The 19,444-nt window shown below is 38.1% G+C and overlaps 1 protein-coding gene across 4 annotated transcripts in view; it reads right to left on the minus strand.

Annotated features, from left to right (window-relative positions):
* Positions 1-5,292: 5,292 nt before the first annotated feature.
* The window catches only part of mgrn1b (mahogunin, ring finger 1b), a 29,401-nt gene continuing 15,249 nt past the window's right edge, over positions 5,293-19,444 (minus strand). For 2 of the 4 annotated variants that reach the window (XM_067421077.1, XM_067421092.1), the window contains 3 exons: positions 8,916-9,020; positions 8,634-8,677; positions 5,293-6,601 (listed from right to left, as the gene is read on the minus strand). In XM_067421077.1, the coding sequence (XP_067277178.1) occupies positions 8,637-8,677; positions 8,916-9,020 (146 nt within the window). In that variant the 3' untranslated portion in view covers positions 5,293-6,601; positions 8,634-8,636. The remainder of the gene's footprint in view (positions 6,602-8,633; positions 8,678-8,915; positions 9,021-19,444) is intronic. The other 2 variants (XM_067421069.1, XM_067421085.1) reach the window with 1 other exon arrangement.

A 19,444-nucleotide genomic window follows, 5' to 3' on the forward strand; every position in this document is an offset into this window, starting at 1 on the left:
TATTACATGAAATGGCATCTTTTTTTCTGCATAACTGCAGTATCATAACCACACTTTTGCCACAAGTACCATGGTTAAACTATGATTAGAATAACAAAGCGTGGTTAATTTAGTTGTTGGTTTAATAATAACCTTTTTTTTTGGTGTTTGTAGAAAAACCACAGTTAATTTTCGTATTGCCAATTGGCATATAATATATATATATATATATATATATATATATATATATATATATATATATATATATATATATATATATATATATATATATATATATATACATATATATATATATATATATATATATATATACATACATATATATATATATACATACATATATATATATATATATATATATATATATATATATATATATATATATATATATATATATATATATATATATATATATGCCAATTGGCAATATGAAAATTAACTGTGGTTTTTCTACAAACACCAAAAAAAAAAAAGGTTTCCAACTTTCCAAAGAAAGTTGGGACAAATCAAGAAAGAAAAAAAGGAGATGAGAATGGTATGTATGGACTTATTTAACACTGGGGGATAGGCGGGCCTACGGTGGATAAGCTTAAATCCTAAAAAGTCGGCATGTTCCTTTAAACTAGTGGACTTAAAGAAAAACAAATAACTTTAAGCCGATTTTTGTTTTATTTCTTTGCCTAGGTTTCAGATAACATTAACATAAGGCATAGGCAGGGGCGTAGTCATCTTTTCAGGAGTGAGGGGGACAGAAATGTCATAATACCAAAAAAATTTTTGGACCGATATAATTTATCGCATCTCTTGCTTTTAATTTGGTAAGATGTCAAATACACTGTTGAACAATAACCTCTAATATCTATAATATTTTTCTCCTATATTTTATGCCAATTTTATGATTGGTTTACTACAAACACTTGTGATAGTATATATATAGTGTCTCCATAGATTTTATGCAAAGTATTTATGTATTAGTCTCCATAGATTTTATGCAAAGTTAAAAAAAATAATAATATAATTATATATAACCAATATATCCATATATATATTCTGATGTGAACCAGCTGTTTTCTATGTGAATATAAAGTGTAATTTATTCCTGTGATCAAAGCTGAATTTATCATCATTACTCCAGTCTTCAGTGCCACATGATCCTTCACTAATCATTCTCAGATGAGGATCTGATGATCAACACACATTTATGATTATTATCAGTTTTGCTGCTCATGGTGATGCTTAATTTTTGTGGAAACCATCTAAACATGTGTGGTAAAATTAAAAAAAAGAGAGAAATACTTTTATTGATCAGACATGCATTAAATTGATCACAAGTGATATTTTTTATATATTATAAAAGATAATAATTTATTTAATAAATGCAAATAAAAGCTGTCCATGTTGAACTTTCTATTCATCAGAATCCTGAAAAATAAAATGAATCATGGTTTCCACAACATTTTTAAGCAGCACAACTGTTTTCAACACAGATAATAATCATAAATGTTTCTTGATTATAAAATCATCATATGAGAATGATAAGTGAAGGATCATGTGGCACTGAAGACTGGAGTAATGATAAATTCAGCTTTGATCACAGGAATAAATTACTACATATTCACTTAGAAAAAGGCTGTTTTAATTTGTAATAATATTTCACAATATTACTCTTTAACTATTTTTGATTAAATAAATGCAGCCGTGGTGAGCAGAAGATAAACATTAAAAAAACTGCATTATTCATATGATACTTCATAAGATGTCAATAAATAGGCTGCATTGAGATGGCTTGAAAAACACACATAAATAATATATTGTCGCAATCGTCTGATTGTCGTCGTCACTCATCAGCTCATAACGGTTGTTTTCCTTCAGCTGCAGCTCCATCGTGACAGTACATTTCTACGAATCCACTTTTGGACTTTCTGTGAGAGCGCCCTCCTCATATTTAGATGCGAATAAAATGGCAGGTAATGCATAGATTATTTTTTGTCTCTGAATTTAAATCGTGATGTATTCACATTGGTTTCTATGTAAATACATTTGACCGTGACGCGTGAAGCGCGCTATCAACCGAGATTAGAGAAGGCTGTCTTTAGCGTCCCTGTTAACTTGACCGCCGCCGCGCAGGGTAACCTCAGTTCGAATCCCGCTCGGAGCGGGTCGACTAGGATCGGTGAGACCCAGTAAAAGTGCGGGGGACGAAAATACATTTTATTAAAAGTGAGGGGGACACGTCCCCCCGTAATCTACGCCCATGGGCATAGGATCAGGGCCGGCGTTTGCTATAGGCGAGCTAGGCGGTTGCCTAGGGCGACAATTGTGTTAGGGGCGCGAGCGCGCTCTAGTGCCGCGCATTACTACCCATTAAGCATAGAATCGGAACAAGCGAAATACAACATAATGTTCATTAAACATGATCATCATAGGGCGCCCCCTCAGCCACACGTTTTATTACTTATCAACCTGATTATTAGATTGAATTGATGGTGATTATTGATTATTAGTTCATCTTGCGCGTTCATCAAAAATGAGACGTCTAAACCCCGCGGATGCACAGGGACGGAAAAAGAGAAAAAAAGAAAGGAAGAAAATTGAAAGAAAGCCCAGTATAGAGGTTAGTCTTCTTATCTCAGCCAATAAGTTGTCAAACAAAATAAAATTACTTAGTATCAATCTTATCAACTAATATTTATTTTATAAATATTATTAGTATTGTCACTAAGCTATCACTTGCTAGTTTTCTACATAATTACTATACGTATTGCAAACATAACTTCACTGACAATAATCTACAATAACCTACATGGATGTCATTTAAATATCAAAAGTCCAGTTCGTTATGAATATGGATAACGTATGCATGTTAGTTATGAAAAGTACAAACGCTCTCTACGTGGGCGTCGGAAGGAAATAAATACGGCCTCTCGTTTTTTTTTTTTTTTTTTTACTGGAGCAGCCTAATGATATATGCCATATTATTTACCTTAAACACAAATATGCTGTGTTCACCTAATTCTTTACAGTGGCTGTAGTGTAGTGGTAAGACACATGGCATCAAGATTTGATGCAGATCGATCAGTAGTTCGATCCTGCCTTTTGCCACACTCGCTCTATTCCCTTTTCCCATCACATATCAAATTGGAAAGGCATATATTTTTAATAAAAAGTGAGAAAATGTTTGAAAAGTGGAAATAAAGCGTCGAACGTGTTTAATAATAAGTGCTTCTCGGTTAGGGGTAGGCCTAGGAAAACAGACGTGCTGAATTAGAGACGATAAAAGTGAGTGGAGTGGGGTGGGGGGCGCAAAACTCCATCTCGCCTAGGGCAACCAAACAGCTAGAGCCGGCCCTGCATAGGATAACCAACACGATGTAGGCTATAAGAAAAGTACATTTTAACTAAATGCTTCCAAATGTGTTTTATTTTAGTAGCAGTACGCAACACCACTGGAGTATAGTAGGCTTTTAGGACTATCATAAAAAATATTTCCTACGCAGAAGAATATTTTCCGAAATTATTTGCCCTGAAGTAGGCTACATATGATTTTCAGGGCAACTGCAAGTTTACACAATCAGAAGTGCAACTGTGATACAAATTTTTAGCTAGAATAGGTGCCTAAAAAAAATCAGAAGGCTCTCAAAGGTTTAAATTTTACATTTAGGATACAGAGCTCATTTAATTTAAACAGATATTCCATAATACATTGTATGAAATATGAAGTATATTACTTTTATAATGCTTTAAATGCACTTTTCAGAAGTGAGGAACAGGAAGGCAAAACGGAATATTTAATTGAAATGGCACATTATCTGAGAAAATAAAATATGCATATTCCAGAGCAGTGATAAATCTTACATAAATATGATCATGCAGAGCTTTAAGCATTTAACTCAACACCATTAATCAGAACAGGATTTCTTTTGTTTAAAATACACATACAGAGCAGCTTAAGTGGGTTATAAACAGATCAAATATTGATAATGATATCATGAAAAATCATGTTTCATAGCATTACAAAGTTTATTTGTATTCATGTTCAGTAGAAGCAATACGTAAAATCAATTTAAAATCATCTGCTCTCCAAAAATGGACATTGCAAATAAGTAGCCACATGTAATGCATATTAATCAAGGCTAAAATTATAGCTTTAAAGATAAACAGCACAGCTACGGGCAAAAAGCTGTAGCAACACTTGCTTTGTTTTTTAAAGGCACGTAAACTTCTATGCATAATGCTACAAGACACTGCATATCAGCATGTTTGAGGAGAACAATGAGATTACATGCTTCTTGTGACTTGTTCATTGAGCTGTTCCTTCCTTACTTAGACATACAAGGTCCAGCTCTGAGGAAATACAACCAACCTGTCAAATATTCACAAGGCTAAAGTAATTCAATAATATCTGAACCGACACATGAAACATGTTGTATTTAAAGATCATATTACAATATTTATGAAGCAAATAAAGAGATAAAGTCATCCATCATGGCTTTTTTTGTCTTTAAAGATTTAAAGAGCATAAATAGCTGAACAAGCAAGCACATTTAAAGCACTGTTTAGACCACACAATATTTTTGTCATTAAACTGACAAGAAGTCCACCATTTTCAACATTATTTGATCACTTTAAATATCACATTTGAATTCATGAATATATTCAGAGGTGCTTTTCTGACTGCTTGTCATCCAGCACACACACGCACACACACACACACAAAAACATTTAAGCTCTCATTAAACATTTCAAATGCAGTTGTATTACCGTATTATTTACTAGTGAGTTAAGTACAATCATTTATTGTAATCACTACTTTTATGTTTAGTCACATATCCTGAAATGAGTTATGGAAATGTGCTTTGTCTAGTAAGCTTAACAGGTCACTGTATGTCAATGAATGTCATTATGTAGTCCACATCAAAGCTCTAAATTAAGCATCACATAACCAAGCACTGAGATGGCATTGTTCTCCCTCAACCTCTTAAATATACTTAAGGTTCCAAAAATAAATGGTGGGTTGTTGCATTGATGTAACAGAAGAACGATTTTTGTTTCCCCAAAGAACCTTTCAGTGATCAGTTTTTAAAATCATTTCTTTGAACCTTTTTTTTTCTCAACATGAAGAACATCAGGGTGTGTTCACACTTGAAATTCTGTTTGCTTGGTTCATTTGGTCCAGACCAACAACAACAAAAAATTGAGTCCTTATTTGCTTAGCGTTCACAATGGCATTTTAACACCGGACTTATAGGCATAGGGCTATGTACACAACCTGGTTGTCTTTTATGATGTATATTCGGTGATGGAACTTACGGAAAATCCAAAACAATGCGGTGTGCTAGGCTAAATGTGCTTGTTTTATGTGCGTAGCCTACATATTGGTGGCATTTTGACCAGTTGAGAACTTATAAAATGTGTAAAGAAGTCAAAAACCTGTGTCACACCCAAACGAAGATCTGCTGCAAGGGGACGTGGTTCTGATGCCTTTACTGTGATGGGCAAACTTACACCTATTACGAGGGGGGAAAAAAAACAGGTATGCTTGAGCATTTCCTTTTTAGGGTCGCATTTTGTGACACCATGTCGTTTTTGGTTTGTGTATGTCTTTGGTCCGTGTTGCGTTCAAATTTCATTTCTTTTGGAAGCGAACCGATACCTATTTTTTCAGCAGTCTCAGCTTACTTGTTTGCTGCGCACCAGGGTTCGGATGGCAGCGCTCACACTTCTTTTAAGTGAACCAAACATGCCAAGTGTGAACGCACCATCTAAGGTTCTTAATTAAACCTCAGATGCCAATAAAGAACCTTTATTTTCAATCATTAACACACATCAGCAGGAATTATATCTGTAACGACCTTCTTTCTACCGAGGAATCATTTATTCACCCTCAGGTCATTCTAACCCAGTATTATGTTCCCATGAAAAGATGGATGGTGAAGCTCCAAAACTCTGATAAGTAGTCCATGAAGGCATTTTTTTTTGTAACTGAGGGGAATATTATTAGATGGTTTAGAGTTTGGTCTCTTTATCACACAGATCATATGGCTTCAAAAGACTTGCATAAAGCATAGAAGTCATACAGACTACTTGATATGAAGTATAGACTAATGATATTTTATTTTGCAGTGCGTTTTGGAGCTTATTAAGTAGTACAAATCACCATCCAACTTTAAAGTATGGATAAAAGAAGCTTGGGATATTCTGCCCAACGTCTCCTTTAGTAAATTATGGAAGAAAGTAAGGCATAAAACATGCAATAATACACAAGGGCGATCACTTTGGGGTGAATTAAGAGCCCTAAAAATTAAGTACAATGAAATATGACAGACCACCAGAACAAAAGTCATCAACCTCAGCCAGTGGACTGAATCTTAAGTCTTAAATCGCGTTTAAAGTTGGGTTTTGGATTATGACTGCATCAAACTTCAATGTAGGAACATTAAAGGGAAGTTAATGTCGGGCTGTACATTGACTGCAGAGGAGATGGGTCTGCATGGTTAAAATTCCAGTTCGTCCATGTGAAAATGGCTTGAGGGACCGAGGAGCGGCTGGCTGGAGCAGCAGGTACTCTGAGTGTTCAGACTTTCAGTTGAGCCAGACAATCCTACACAAACGACAGACACTGCAGTTTAAAAAAAATTGTATTTCATTAAAAATGGTTCCCAAGCCTGGTCCTGGAGTACTGAACACTCAACATTTTGGATGTCTCTATTATCTTATACACTAATCTTGGTTTGAATCAGGTGTGTTTGATTAAGGAGACATCTATGGGTACATTTAAACATCAACAATTAATTCAAAAAGGAAACTTTTTTTTTCCTTTGTGTGTTTCCTTGTATAGGTGCCAAAACGATCCCCGTTCACATGGATATGCAAAAAAAAAAAAAACTTAATTTCTATACTATGCTGTTAGGCCAGTAGTTGGAGATGTCACTTTGTAAAGAAATGTCACACTCTTATTGACTGAACATGTAAAACTAGGGGTGTCCATGGTTAACCGATTGACCGATTAACCGTTAAAAATTGCGTAATCGAGTGAAACATTTTGCTTGGTTAAGAGGCGTCAATGACGTGCCTTGAATTTAGTTGTAATATATGTTTGCACCCCTAGAGACCGCCAGAGCGCACCCAGACATTTGAAATATCCACAAGAAGAAGTCATGACCACTTTCTAAGTGGGCAATGAAGCGGGCAAAGAAAGCGTCGGAGCACTTTAAAAATGAGTGATGGGGCAAAATGCAAGTATTGCAATGCAGTGCTTACCGCATTTTTCAGGCTAAAAAGTTGCTCCGGAGTATGAGTCGCATCAGTCAAAATATGCGTCATGAAGAGGAAAATAACATACGTCGCACTGGACTAAAAGTCGCATCAGGGCAGAAGCAGAGCGCGAGCCGCGCGCGCTGTGCAGAACGGAGCAGAAGAAAGAAAGTTTGAAGTGAGAAACTTGTGAGGGACTAGCGAAAAGCAGAGGTTACTTTAACTGTAATGAAGAAAACAAAAAAGCTAATCGCGGACTGAAAGCAAGATGGCCAGAGCTGAAGCGACGAGTCCACAGATTACAACTAAATTGGGGCGGCTGTGGTTCAGTGGTTCATGTAGGTTGTCTACAAACCGGAAGGTTGGTGGTTCGATCCCCGGTTCCACCTGACCAAGTGTCGAGGTGTCCATGAGCAAGACACCAAACCCCAAACTGCTCCCGACGAGCTGGATGGCGTCTTGCATGGCAGCGTGTAAAGCGCTTTGGATGGACATAGGGTCTGTTGAAAGCGCTATATAAATGCAGTCCATTTACCATTTACAGATGCTTGAACTCTCTGCCGGGAGAGGCTCAGCCGCTCGAGTCAAACGCTGTGTGAATCGTTCTCAGCTGCATATTTTACTAACGTTACATGCCCTAATCAGGCAGGCGCCCTCGCGGCCACTCGCATTGCTCGTGAACTGGAGCACATCTCATCCTAATTTAACGAAACTCAGCGTACGCCTCGCAGACATGAAATAGATCTTAAGAAACTTGAAATGTCTTTTAACAATTTAAAACGAAAAGAAATAGGCTACTCTCTGATTAAGTAATCCATGATGTGCATTTCTCTATATAGGCGCGTTCACTACGGAGATGGTGGTCATCAAATTAATAAGCTAAAAATAACCCTGACGCACACTATGGTTAACCGAGTATTAACCGCTAAGGGCCTCGGTTAACGGTTAATGAAAAACTTGAAAACGTGTAGCCCTATGTAAAACCCATGTACATTCCTCAACATTTTCTCAAAATCCTATTTCTGTAGTTCAAATTGAGAAAATAACAGTATCTTTTTCAAAAATACTATTTTGAAACATGTTTTCAAAAATGTGCTTTTTCAGGCCCCCAAAATGTATAAAAAGTTAAATTTTTAGTTGAAAACTGTGTTGTCTAAAAGGACCCAAAAATGTGCTGAGCTGAGGTACTCCATGACCAGTGTTGGGAACCACAGGGTTAAGTACGGTGTTACGTAAATAAAAAGTAACATGCCAAAGTTTAATAAAAATGTAAATTATAATGAGCAACAATCTGATCAATTACACCGCATAAGTTTGCATGGCACTGAGAACAAGAACATGAAGGAACAGCTGAGAGAAGAACACAGAAGCCTACATACCAGTTACTCTTCCATACCAATAGAGCAGGAATCAGGACCTAGAGCTGCCCAGAGCAAGGCCACGAGAGAAGACAGGAAGGCAGGGGAAGGAAGTCGAAGAATAAATGGCACACAGGTTAGATAAGCTGAATGACCGAGAGACAGAGCGTTCGTCAACTCGCAAAAGAGCAAGGTCGAACGGTGTTGATAAATGAGTGCACGCACACTCGAGAAACTATAACGTTTCTGTAAACCGCACACTCAGAGTGTGCAGAGTAGGTTCTTGTGTCCGGATGCACTCACCAGGGAGGGACAGGTCTCCAGGTGGGTCACTTTCAGTTTTGGTAAAGCTGCTGTGCTCGCTGCTACAGTCATTCATGGCCTCTTCCTCCAAATTCAGTCCATCCTCTGTATAGATTCACAAATAACAGAAATAAAAGCAATAAATGCACAAATTCTTCTATTGTTGGTGAAAATGTTTGTGTCTATGATATTAAATACAAATACTAGCAGTTACTGGATTCTTAATCAGTATCTGTTATATTCACCCAAAATATGCAATCAAAGTGACCGAAAGATTTTTCGACCAAGGTTTTGCAGATTAAACGGCACCAATAACTGATTGCTGGAACAATATGACTGCCTCTGACTTCAGGTAGAAATATTTCCTTTTTTCCAATTTTACTCTTATTCTTTGACTTAAGGTTCCTAAGTGTTAAGGTCTCAGCTGGGGAGGAATCCTAATGTAGTTAAGAGAAACAATATGGCGGCAGCAGAGACGAGGAGACACACTTTCCAACGAAAACAATGTACTGGAGTAAATGATAACAAGAATTGATCAAATTATAAAAGATTGATTGTCAAGACATTACATTTCTTACTAGGTCAGTTACAAAAAGAATAACTTCTCTCATTCTACAAATCAATGCTCTGACTGCAGAAATATTACATATTACAAATTACATATTTTAACAACAGGAAAAAAAGACCCTACAAGTTTGTATAAAACATAAAAATATGAGAACAATACTTTTATACTTATACAGGGCTACAGCCAAAAAAATAAGGAGCCATTGGCTCCAATTGGAAAAAAAAAAAACTATTAAGAGACAAATTAATTTAAGTGCCATTAAAGGAACACGCCAACTTTTTGGGACTTTGGCTTATCAAGTGTATCCCCCAGAGTTAGATAAGTCCATATATATCATTCTCATCTCCGTGCATCCCATAACTCAGTCTGACACGCACTCCTGCTAGCCTAGCTTAGCACAAAGACTGGAGGTATATGGCTTCAGCTAGCCTATACTGCTCAAAAAGTGACAAAATAACGCCAACATTTTCCTATTTACATGTTGCAATGTGTATAGTCACAGCGTGTACAAATAACAAGGTTACATGAGACACAGCTATCTTATAAACATATACATACTGTGGACTATATTCTCAGAAGGCGCAGCACTGCTCCACTTCTGCGGAGTGCGGAGTGATTTGCTCGCAGCACATGAGAAGCCCCGCGGTGTTCCTTCCGTAATCAAAACCAGCGTGACTGTAGCTAGTGACGAACGTGACTGTTGATCATGGCTGATTTTGAGGAATTGTCAGAGGATTTTTACTTGGCATTAAACCAAAACCTGGAACCATATCTTTTTGAGCCAGAATACACAGACGAGGAGTTACAAACTTTGGAAGCAAATAGACAAAACGCCGATCAGACTGAGGTTGAGGGGAGAATCAGAACGAACACAATATGTGTGGAAATGTCCCTAATATACCCGGCAGTTGTTGATTTTTTTTCAACTGGAAGAATCAACTGGAAGAAACGCCCCATACCAAGTGAACCTAATGGACAGCTGTCCACCAAGTAAGTGATTTTTTATATAACGTTATATAATAATAAATAAAAAAATATGCTTTTTTTAGACAATGAACCCAGACAAAAATTGAACTGCCTGAATTAAAACTGACAATCCCCCCTCATTTCATTAGCAAGGTAAATGCTACAGTCCAGAGAATTCCCTCTAGCACCGCTCATTTGTTACCGTGACAGAGCGCGTTCATGACAACACAATACTAACATTACAGGGGATACATGGAGCACAGGAAAAAGTCCAATACAGAAGTGACCACCCTATTCATGTAACAGTGTCATAAACGTTATTAGATCTAGCTAACGACTCTGTTACAGTAGGCTAACTTACGCATCTAAAAAACATAACGGAACACTTACCGCAGCCGCGGGTGATCTGCTTTGTCCTGTCTATATTATCCATGGGATGGCCGTATCCTTCAGCACACGTTTCATGTTTTTTTTTTTCGAAATAGTCATCCTCTGTGAAATGTTCAGAGCAAACCCGATAGCACTTGATGATGGCTACAGGTGTGTTTGGGTCTATATCCAGAGCAAGTAGCCATCGATTCATCAGGTCAGTGTTTTGGGTTGGAATTCTATGGAATATCATTGTATTACCTGGTCTCCCCTGTTTATTGTCGCGGGCCTTCACAATACAGCGAACACCCATGATTGTAAACTATCTAGCAATTATTCCAACTCTGAACAAACTCTCTGCTTCTCAACGCGGGGCTTCTCATGTGCTGCGAGCAAATCACTCCGCACTCCGCAGAAGTGGAGCAGTGCTGCGCCTGTTAACATGTTATCTCCCCTCTACACTGTTCATTACGGTAAATGTGCTTCTACACTGTTGAATACGGCACGGTGTGCCGGTAGGTTGGGGCATGAGCAGGGTGTTGTATCTGCGTGCAGGTGACGGTGATGGAAGTTGTGTAAAAACTTTGCCGTGCACTGAATAAAGTAGTACGAACTATAAACGTCCTGTTTATTTTGAGTAACATGGTAGCAGAGGATGGTTAAAAGATGGCAGCTAGTTATAAAGTTCCGCCGAAGTTTGATGAAGCCAGGCCCTACGAGTGTTGGAAGAATGAAGTTAATATCTGGACGCGGTTACCGATCTCGATAAAAAGAAGCAAGCCCTTGCTGTCGCTTTGGGGCTTGAAGGGAGAGCCCGTGAAACAGCGATGGAAATACCTGCGGAAGATTTGGACAGTGATGACGGTATGGCAAAGTTGATTGCAAAGCTGGACGACGTGTTTCTTAAAGAGGAAAAAGATCGCGCGTATGAAGCCTATACATATTTTGATGGCATAACGAAGAATAGTTCAGTTTCAATGGAGGACTACATAATTGACTTCGAACAGCGTTACAACCGGATAAAAAAGTATAGTATGACGCTTCCTGATGCTGTACTGCCGTTTAAGCTGTTAGACACGGCCTGTCTCGACGATAAAAGCAGACAGCTGGCATTGACGGCCTGCACCGAGTTGACGTTGTCCTCCATGAAGTCTGCTCTAAAAAGGATTTTCGGAGGGAAATCGACAGGCTCGCTGAACGGAATACAAGTGAACCAGGACGTAGCGTTTTTCACAGAACAAAGACCACAAGGCAGGACAAGACGGAGCACAACTTTCCAAAGTGGACAACTAAAGCAGCCATTACCAGGGACTAATCCACTGGATAAGTTCGGTAAGAGATCCAGATGTGCTATTTGCCAGTGTACATTTCATTGGGCAAAAGACTGTCCCCACAAAAAAACTGAACAAGTAAGAGTAACTGAAGATGCAAATGTAGAGGAATGTAACATTACATTGTTTACAAAGGCAGCCATCTCAGATGCAGAGATATTTATAACTGAATCATTGGGATCAGCGATTATTGACACTGCTTGTACGCGTACTGTGTGTGGGGAGAAATGGCTGGAAAGCTATATTGATGACCTCACCCAAGATCAATTGAGCCAGTTGATGCAAACAGAAACTCCCAGTTGCAGACCATTTCGATTTGGAGATGGGAATTTGGTATATTCCACAAAAAATGTGAAACTGCCAGCTAAAATAGGACTGACGAAATGCCAGATTGAAACTGAAGTTGTCAAGGTTGACATTCCACTTCTGCTGAGTAAAACATCCCTGAAGAAGGCAGGGACCATGTTGGACATGGAAAAGGACAGCGCAGTGATGTTCAAGCAATCCATTCCTCTTGAATTTACTAGTTCTGGACATTACTGTGTTGATATCAGAGACAAAGATTCTAAAAAAGGTCAAGCTGACATAGTCCTAACAGTGACAGAAAATATGCCTCCAGATGAGAAACGCAAAGTCCTTCTGAAGCTCCACAAACAGTTTGGTCATGCGTCAGCAGACAGGCTACAGAGACTCATTCACAGTTCAGGAAACAACGACAAAGAATGCTTTACTATTTTACAACAAATAGTATCCGACTGTGAAATATGCCAAAAGTTCAAAAAGACGAAGCCAAAACCTGCAGTGGGGCTACCCATAGCTTCAGAATATAATGAGACTGTGGCAGTGGATCTGCACGAGTTGGAGCCAGGTGTGTGGTATCTTCACATTATCGACCACTTTACACGTTTCAGTGCTGGAAACATTGTTAAAACAAAGAAGTCATCTGAAATTGTCAACTCCTTCATTCACACTTGGATAAGTGTCCATGGCGCCCCCCAGAGGCTGTACAGTGACAATGGTGGAGAATTCAACAATGAAGAAATCAGAGACATGGCTGAAAACTTTAACATTGAGACAAAAACAACAGCAGGATACAGTCCCTGGAGCAACGGGCTACTTGAAAGACATAATCAAACGCTCACTGAAATAATCCAGAAGGTCAAACGAGAAAATGGATGTGACTGGCATACTGCCCTTGACTGGGCCCTCATGGCCAAGAACAGTATGTTGAACGTTCATGGCTACAGTCCATATCAACTAGTGTTTGGACAGAATCCAAACCTTCCTTCTGTATTAGTTGACAGACTACCTGCTCTAGAGGGCACTACCATGAGTACTAGAGTTGGAGAACACATTTCTGCGTTACATGCTTCTAGGAAAGCATTTACTGAAGCAGAGTCTTCTGAGCGGATAAGAAGGGCGCTACGCAAACAGCTCAGGCCCACAGATGACATGTATGTGACAGGAGACAAGGTATTTTACAAAAGAGTAGACTGTCCTGAGTGGAAGGGACCAGGGGTAGTTATTGGTCAAGATGGAGCTGTTGTATTTGTAAGACATGGGGGGACTCTAGTTAGAGTACATCAATCCAGGCTCTGCAAAATAAACACACATGATCAGGAATTACCGGATAAACAACCTGTGCAAGACAACAGTGAGACAGCAAGTGAAAAATTCAACTTAAACAATGGAGCAGAAAGCTCAGATGGTGAAGAAAACACAGACAGTGAACAGGAAAACATCAGCGACAATGAGGTGAATACAGGAGAAGTGGTTCATCCTAGTATGACACAAACTGAAACCGATCACAATGCTTGTGGTGACACCGTCTTTTCTGCTGGTGTAAAGTTAAAGACAGGACAGATTGTAACATTCATGAAACAGGATGGTAGTAGTCTACAGAGAGCCAAGGTTCTAGGCAGAGCAGGCAAAGCCTCAGGAAAATACAAAAACTGGTTTAATTTGCAACATATTGAACCTGATGGCAGTGATGGACAAAAGGAGCCAGTGGATTTGTCATGTGTTGATAATCTCAACATTGAATCAACTGATAGGGAGACTGATGTACTCATAACAAAAGACATTTCATTTGATGCAGCCAAACAGGAGGAAATTATGAATTGGAGCAAAAACAATGTTTTTGAGGAAGTTGATGATGCAGGTCAAAAGTGTGTCTCTACCAGATGGGTCTGTAGTCTCAAAGAAACTCCCAATGGCATTGTGCCTAAAGCACGATTTGTAGCCAGAGGTTTTGAAGAGCTTAATATCCACGAGCTGCAGAAAGACTCCCCAACATGTGCTTCCGACTCTCTGAGGCTATTATTAGCAGTAATCTGTCAAAATAAGTGGCATGTCCATTCTATGGACATCAAATCTGCTTTCTTAAAAGGTATGCAGTTGTCCAGAGAAATCTACGTCCGACCTCCTCCTGAAGCTGGAAAGGAAGATATTCTGTGGAAACTAAACAAGTGTGTTTATGGTCTTGCAGATGCATCGCTATACTGGTACAACAAAGTAAAAGAAATCATGCTGAGTACAGGTGGAAGAATGTCTCAAGTAGATCCAGCAGTGTTTTATTGGTTGGACGAGCAGCGCAAGGTTACTGGAGTTCTCGCATGTCATGTTGATGATTTTCTTTGGGCAGGCTCAGAAAATTTCTCAACAGATGTAATCCCTATACTAAAGTCTGCGTTCCATGTTGGACGTGAAGAACATGAAAATTTCTGCTATGTGGGAATGGACTTTGTCACTATTAACGATGTAGTTCATGTACATCAGCATATATACATTGAAAACCTACAGCCTATTCGCCTGCAAGCAGCATGTGCTGTGCAGAGAGATGCCTCTCTTAATAAGACAGAAAAAGAGCAGCTTAGGTCAAAAATAGGACAGATACTGTGGGTTGCAAAACAAACCAGACCAGACATTATGTTTGATGCAAGCAGCTTAGCGTCAAACATAAAAGATGCTACAGTCCAGTCTATTCATGAGACAAATAAGGTCATTAGAAAGATTAAATCTGAAAAGGTGACTCTCAAGTTTCAGCATTTGGGAAACAATGATGCTCTCAACCTGATTGTTTTTCAGTGATGCTTCCCTTGGAAATCTCCCTGATGGGGGCACACAAGGGGGAACATTGATTGGTCTCATGGGAGAAGGAGGGAAGTTCTCTCCTCTCTGTTGGCAATCTAAGAGAATTCGACGTGTGGTAAGGAGTACTCTGGCAGGGGAGACACTAGCCCTATCGGATGGAATAGATAATGCTGTTTTTCTGGCTACCCTCTTTTCTGAGCTCACAACTGGAAATGCTGAGCTCAATACTCCCCCCTTGATCTGTGTTACGGATAATCACTCTCTGTTTGATGCTCTTAAGTCAACAAAACAGGTCACTGAGAAACGACTTCGACTGGAAATAAGCAGTATAAAAGAGCTCATACAGAATAAAAGAATAAAGAAGGTACTCTGGTCAGACACAAAAACTCAACTCGCTGATTGTCTTACCAAGAAGGGACCGTCTGCTCTGTTGTTATTGAAAGCACTCAGTGAAGGACGGTGGTGCTATTGAAAGTGCTCTGCTAAGGACTGTGGATACTTAGTTTAAAAAAGGGTTACATTCGAAAAGACTGAACACTTGCAGTTTTATGTGCAACAACTGTTTTATTTGTGGTAACTATTGACTTTGTTATATATGGTTTATATATCAATTTTTTTTGTTTTGTTTGTTTGTTTAAAGTATAGGGAGATTGTTAACATGTTATCTCCCCTCTACACTGTTCATTACGGTAAATGTGCTTCTACACTGTTGAATACGGCACGGTGTGCCGGTAGGTTGGGGCATGAGCAGGGTGTTGTATCTGCGTGCAGGTGACGGTGATGGAAGTTGTGTAAAAACTTTGCCGTGCACTGAATAAAGTAGTACGAACTATAAACGTCCTGTTTATTTTGAGTAACAGCGCCTTCTGAGAATATAGTCCACAGTATGTATATAAGATAGCTGTGTCTCATGTAACCTTGTTATTTGTACACGCTGTGACTATACACATTGCAACATGTAGATAGGAAAATGTTGGTGTTATTTTGTCACTTTTTGAGCAGTATAGGCTAGCTGAAGCCATATACCTCCAGTCTTTGTGCTAAGCTAGACTAGCGGGAGTGCGTGTCAGACTGAGTTATGGGATGCACGGAGATGAGAATGATATATATGGACTTATCTAACTCTGGGGGATACACTTAATAAACCAAAGTCCCAAAAAGTTGGCGTGTTCCTTTAAATAATAAATGTGTTTTAATTTTGTCATGTGTTGTCACATCTGCCCTCCTTTTAATTTTAATTTTATTGCATTTTCATCCATCACCTGGCCACTTTAGCCCCCTCCTAATGCATTCTTCAAACAGCATGTCTTGCACACACCTATAAATTTTTTTGTAATTAGTAATATCTGAGAGGATAAATCTGGTAAAATTCAGCTCTTCACATGCAATTATATAGTCAGTGTGGGATTTCATTTTTTGGCTTCTTCCAATCTTTATGTAGAACAGGTTAAGTAAAAGTATAAGGAATACGGGAGCGCATATATTTAGCAAGGTGCCCCTTTTTATAGTTATTTTTCTAGCGGACTGAGTTTATGAGCATTGAATGTCTTTTCTGAGGTAAATTTGACAATGCTGTTTTACATAAGCTCTTTCCAAGGTCAAAATATTGAGTGGGCGATCTTTCAGGCCACATTAAAAAGCGCCAAAATTACATTTATTGCTTGTTTTTCATGATAAAAATCAACCATTTTAAAAGCTGGAAATTTGTTAATCGTTTACTTAAATTAACAAATACTGAAAGTGACATATTAACATTGATAGTTGAGTACAAATCTTCCTGCAATTATGGATGGCTGCACTACAAATAATGTGAACATCAGGCAGTAACAGAAAACATCAAAGATGAAAAGATATTGAAATAAGAATACATCAGTATGAATTAAAAACAAGATTTGTTAATGACTTGTTCGTGTCCACAAACCTGACACATGTATCTGTTGTAGTTTATTCACATTGTGTGCATGAAATAGACACTGCCTTTCTGCACGTTTACAGTACTTTGATGTTCATTCATTGACAGGTCTCTGTCATTTCTATCTCTCTCTCATGTTGGCACAGCCCTCAGCATTGTTCGATAGAGCTGATGGCTTTGAAAAGGCCTGATATTTTCATTGTGACACGTTTCTGAAACAGAAAGCTGATCCTCGCGGTCTCGGTTCGTATTTTGGCGCTCAAACTCCCTGAGGTGAGTTTTTTTTCCACTGCAACTTTGCTGCATGTTGTCTCATTTCATTACGGCAACAAAACAAACGATGCGATGGAATGAGCTACTCATCAGAGAACATGCATATTTTAATCGTAATGTACATTTATATGGTCGCCAGTGGCAATCTCAATTTTGGCAAAAATATCAATCGCAAATTAATATTTTAATATTAATTCAAACCGGTTTAGTCACAGGATGGAGCCCTGTTATACATTTTAAAACATGAGGGAAGAACAAAACAATAAACTTAGTGAAGATATTTATCTATAAAAAATTTTAAAAAAAAGGCAGACTACAGCTACATGTTTTAGAAAAAACAAAAAAGCTCACAGGGAAAAAAAGCATGCATTGACTGCAACATAATCAGTTATTAATATTTAATTGGTCCTCCCTTGTTTTTGCATGTGTTCATGATAGTGTTGCACGATATACCGGTACTAGAAAAGTATTGCGATACCCTGCTATTACAAACGGTACGATATGGACTTTTATTAGTACCGATACTTTAAGGAGGACAGCGCCTATGAGCTGCATTTCTGTGCGTGGATGTGTGACAGCAGGTATCAGGACGTGTGTGCAGAGCTCTGCTTTAGCCTTTCAATAAACATTGGAAGTAGAAGAGTTAAATATATACGCATGATATAGAAAGCAACATAAATATGCGCGCATGAGAAGAAAAAGTGCGGCGCGGGACGTGCTCGTGCTGCCATACTTTGACCTGAAGCGCGCGTGCACGCCTTTCAGACAACAAACATGCGATCGCCCTTCAGTTCTTTCGCAGCTTATTATTTGGGTTTGAATAGTCAAAAATATGTAAAAATGCACGGTCTGGCGAGTATAAAGGTAAATAGAGTCGGATATGTCTTTAGTGAATGTGTAGCCTACAACTGAGGTAATTAGATCCGTGCAGGTCTAAAGCTAGACCTAATATTCTGTGATTAATGTTAAGCAAACAATAAAAAATAGAAAACCACCACGTTTGGCTAAATAACTAAAATATATTTATTAAGAATCAGTGTATAGTTAAATTATAGAGTGAAGACTAAGTAAGCAGTTTTATATTTGATTATTTAATTTCTTTCATTACTTGCTACTGTTAAATAGACCTAATGAAGCTGAAAAATAAAGCACTGTTTTTGTCATATTGTTTGTAATTTGCATTTTTTGCTTATTTTTAAAAACAAGATACAACTAAAAATCTATATTATAATTATAAGATTACATCTTAAAAAATATTAAATTACTCGAATCATAAAATAAGATTTTGTTCATCCCAACCTGTTGAGAAGTGAAAGGTTAGTGAATGATAAGATGATTGATAATGTGATCTCTGTGAGGATCTTCACACTGGCATGCAGTTATTATAGCATTAAGAGGAGGGAATGGTCAAAAACCAGGGCAGGAACAATTTTTAGTAACAAAAATAAAACAATAAGTGATGTTGTCATATTATTCATATTATCTGTTTTTGCTTGTTTTTTACTGTGGTATGGATTTAGTATCGGTATCGAGGTATTTTAGTCTGGTATCGTATCGAAGTCATAATTTTGGTATCGTGACAACACTAGTTCAGGATTTCTTGTATGACCGCCTGGAAAATTATGTCTGTACAATTGGCATGTTTCATTGTTTTTATCACAAATAAAACTACTGATTCCAAACACGACTACGAAACATTCTTACAAAATCTTTAACACATTTTAATAATATTTCAATAAAGGGTGAAGATCACTTTTGGTCACTGCTTTATGGCAGTTTATTGACTTCCAAACTAACATTTAAACCATGCGGCAAAAGCAAGACTTGAATATAGGGATTTTGAGCTTTGCTGATGGAACTCGTGTTCACATCATTGCTCCAACTGTAAATGAGAAGTAGCAATAGAAAAGGATCCCACAGCATCAATACTAATTCAGGATCATTTTGCATCAGTTTCAGTGTCTTAATTAAATGCTTGTTCTATGATTACATAAAATGATTGGTGTCATGTTGCTGT

The sequence above is a fragment of the Pseudorasbora parva genome, chromosome 2 (genome assembly GCF_024679245.1).
Source record: "Pseudorasbora parva isolate DD20220531a chromosome 2, ASM2467924v1, whole genome shotgun sequence".
Lineage (NCBI taxonomy): Eukaryota > Metazoa > Chordata > Actinopteri > Cypriniformes > Gobionidae > Pseudorasbora > Pseudorasbora parva.